General features: G+C 64.7%; 1 protein-coding gene across 1 annotated transcript in view; it reads left to right on the plus strand.

Moving 5' to 3' along the window:
* Positions 1-816, plus strand: part of SLC8B1 (solute carrier family 8 (sodium/lithium/calcium exchanger), member B1) — a gene marked incomplete at its 5' end in the record, with an annotated part of 2,156 nt that extends 1,340 nt beyond the window's left edge. The window contains 2 exons of the mRNA XM_009587556.1: positions 468-532; positions 619-816. Coding sequence (XP_009585851.1) covers positions 468-532; positions 619-816 — 263 coding nt within the window. The remainder of the gene's footprint in view (positions 1-467; positions 533-618) is intronic.
* Between the last annotated feature and the right edge of the window lie 398 nt (positions 817-1,214).

Below are 1,214 nucleotides of genomic sequence, written 5' to 3' on the forward strand. Positions count from 1 at the left end.
GGGACCCCTGGGAAGGAGCTGGGCAGGATCCATCCCAGAGTCCCTGGGATGTTGGCAGCCTCCCCGGTGCCCGCACAGTGCGGGGGGACTGGCGTGGTATTTGCGAACAGCAGGAGCTGCAGGGATGGAGCCAGCAGCATCCCCCCCGCCTCCCCTGTTGCCCCAGCCCCAGCGGGGTGGGGGTTTGGGCTGGAATCTGGCAGATTTGGAAGGAGGGGAAGAGGCTGTGCCACCCTCCGGGAGGCTTTCTGTGGTCCCCAGGCCAGGCTAAAGCCTCTCCTCCTCGAGTGCTCCAGGCTGTATTTGCCACAAACGGGCAACGCTTTGGGCTAGGCAACAGCCACGGGGGGCAGGCAGGGAGAAGGAGGGCCGGTGCTGTCCCCCTCCCCGGGGCGGGAGGGACGTGGCCAGCTCTGTTGCTCCCCCAAGGTCCCCTGCGCTGCGTCTCCATCCTGAACGTGCCCCAGACATCCTGGTCGGCGTGGGACTCAGCTGCCTGCTGCAGATGACCAGCAGCCAGCTGGTGGTGAAGGTAAGGCTGCAGCGACGTGGTGGCACGGGTCAGGTTGGCAGCAGGACCCCGGTGTCACCCCACAGCGCTCCCCATCTCTCCGGCAGCTGGAGCCCGACAGCCTCCTGGTCTGGATCCTCGCCGGGGCCCTGGGGCTGAGCTTGGTCTTCTCCTTCGTGTCGGTGCCAGCGCAGTGCTTCCAGCTGGGCAAGGCGTACGGCATCTGCCTCATCCTCTACTACCTGGCCTTCCTCTGCGTGGCCCTGCTGACCGAGTTCAGGGTGATCCGTCTCTCCGCCATCTGACCGGCCCCACCGCCGGCAGGAGATGCACATCCATCCCTGGCTCCCGCTCTGCCTCCCCGCCGCAGCGGGGCCTCGCTGTCCCCTCTCCCCGTCCCTGCCAGGGGACATCACGTGCTAGCCCAGCCCTTGGTCTTCACTTTTGGGGAGGGGGTGGTGGGTTGTGCTTTGGAAAAGGAAAAGGAGCTGTTAGTCATTAGCTACGTCCTCTCTCCCCTTTGTTTAATCTTGTTTAACTCAAGGCAGCTCTGAGCTGGAGGGAGGTTAAGACCCCGGCAGGGGCAGAGGAGAGGGCAGCTCTGGCCCAGGGTCACAACAGGAGAGGTTTCACCTCTTCAACCACTTTACTTTCCCCTCCCCATCTCCACCCTGGCTGCTCTGGGACAGGACTAGGGCAGTCA

This window comes from Fulmarus glacialis, unplaced genomic scaffold (assembly GCF_000690835.1).
Source record: "Fulmarus glacialis isolate BGI_N327 unplaced genomic scaffold, ASM69083v1 scaffold21751, whole genome shotgun sequence".
In the NCBI taxonomy this organism is placed as follows: Eukaryota; Metazoa; Chordata; class Aves; order Procellariiformes; family Procellariidae; genus Fulmarus; species Fulmarus glacialis.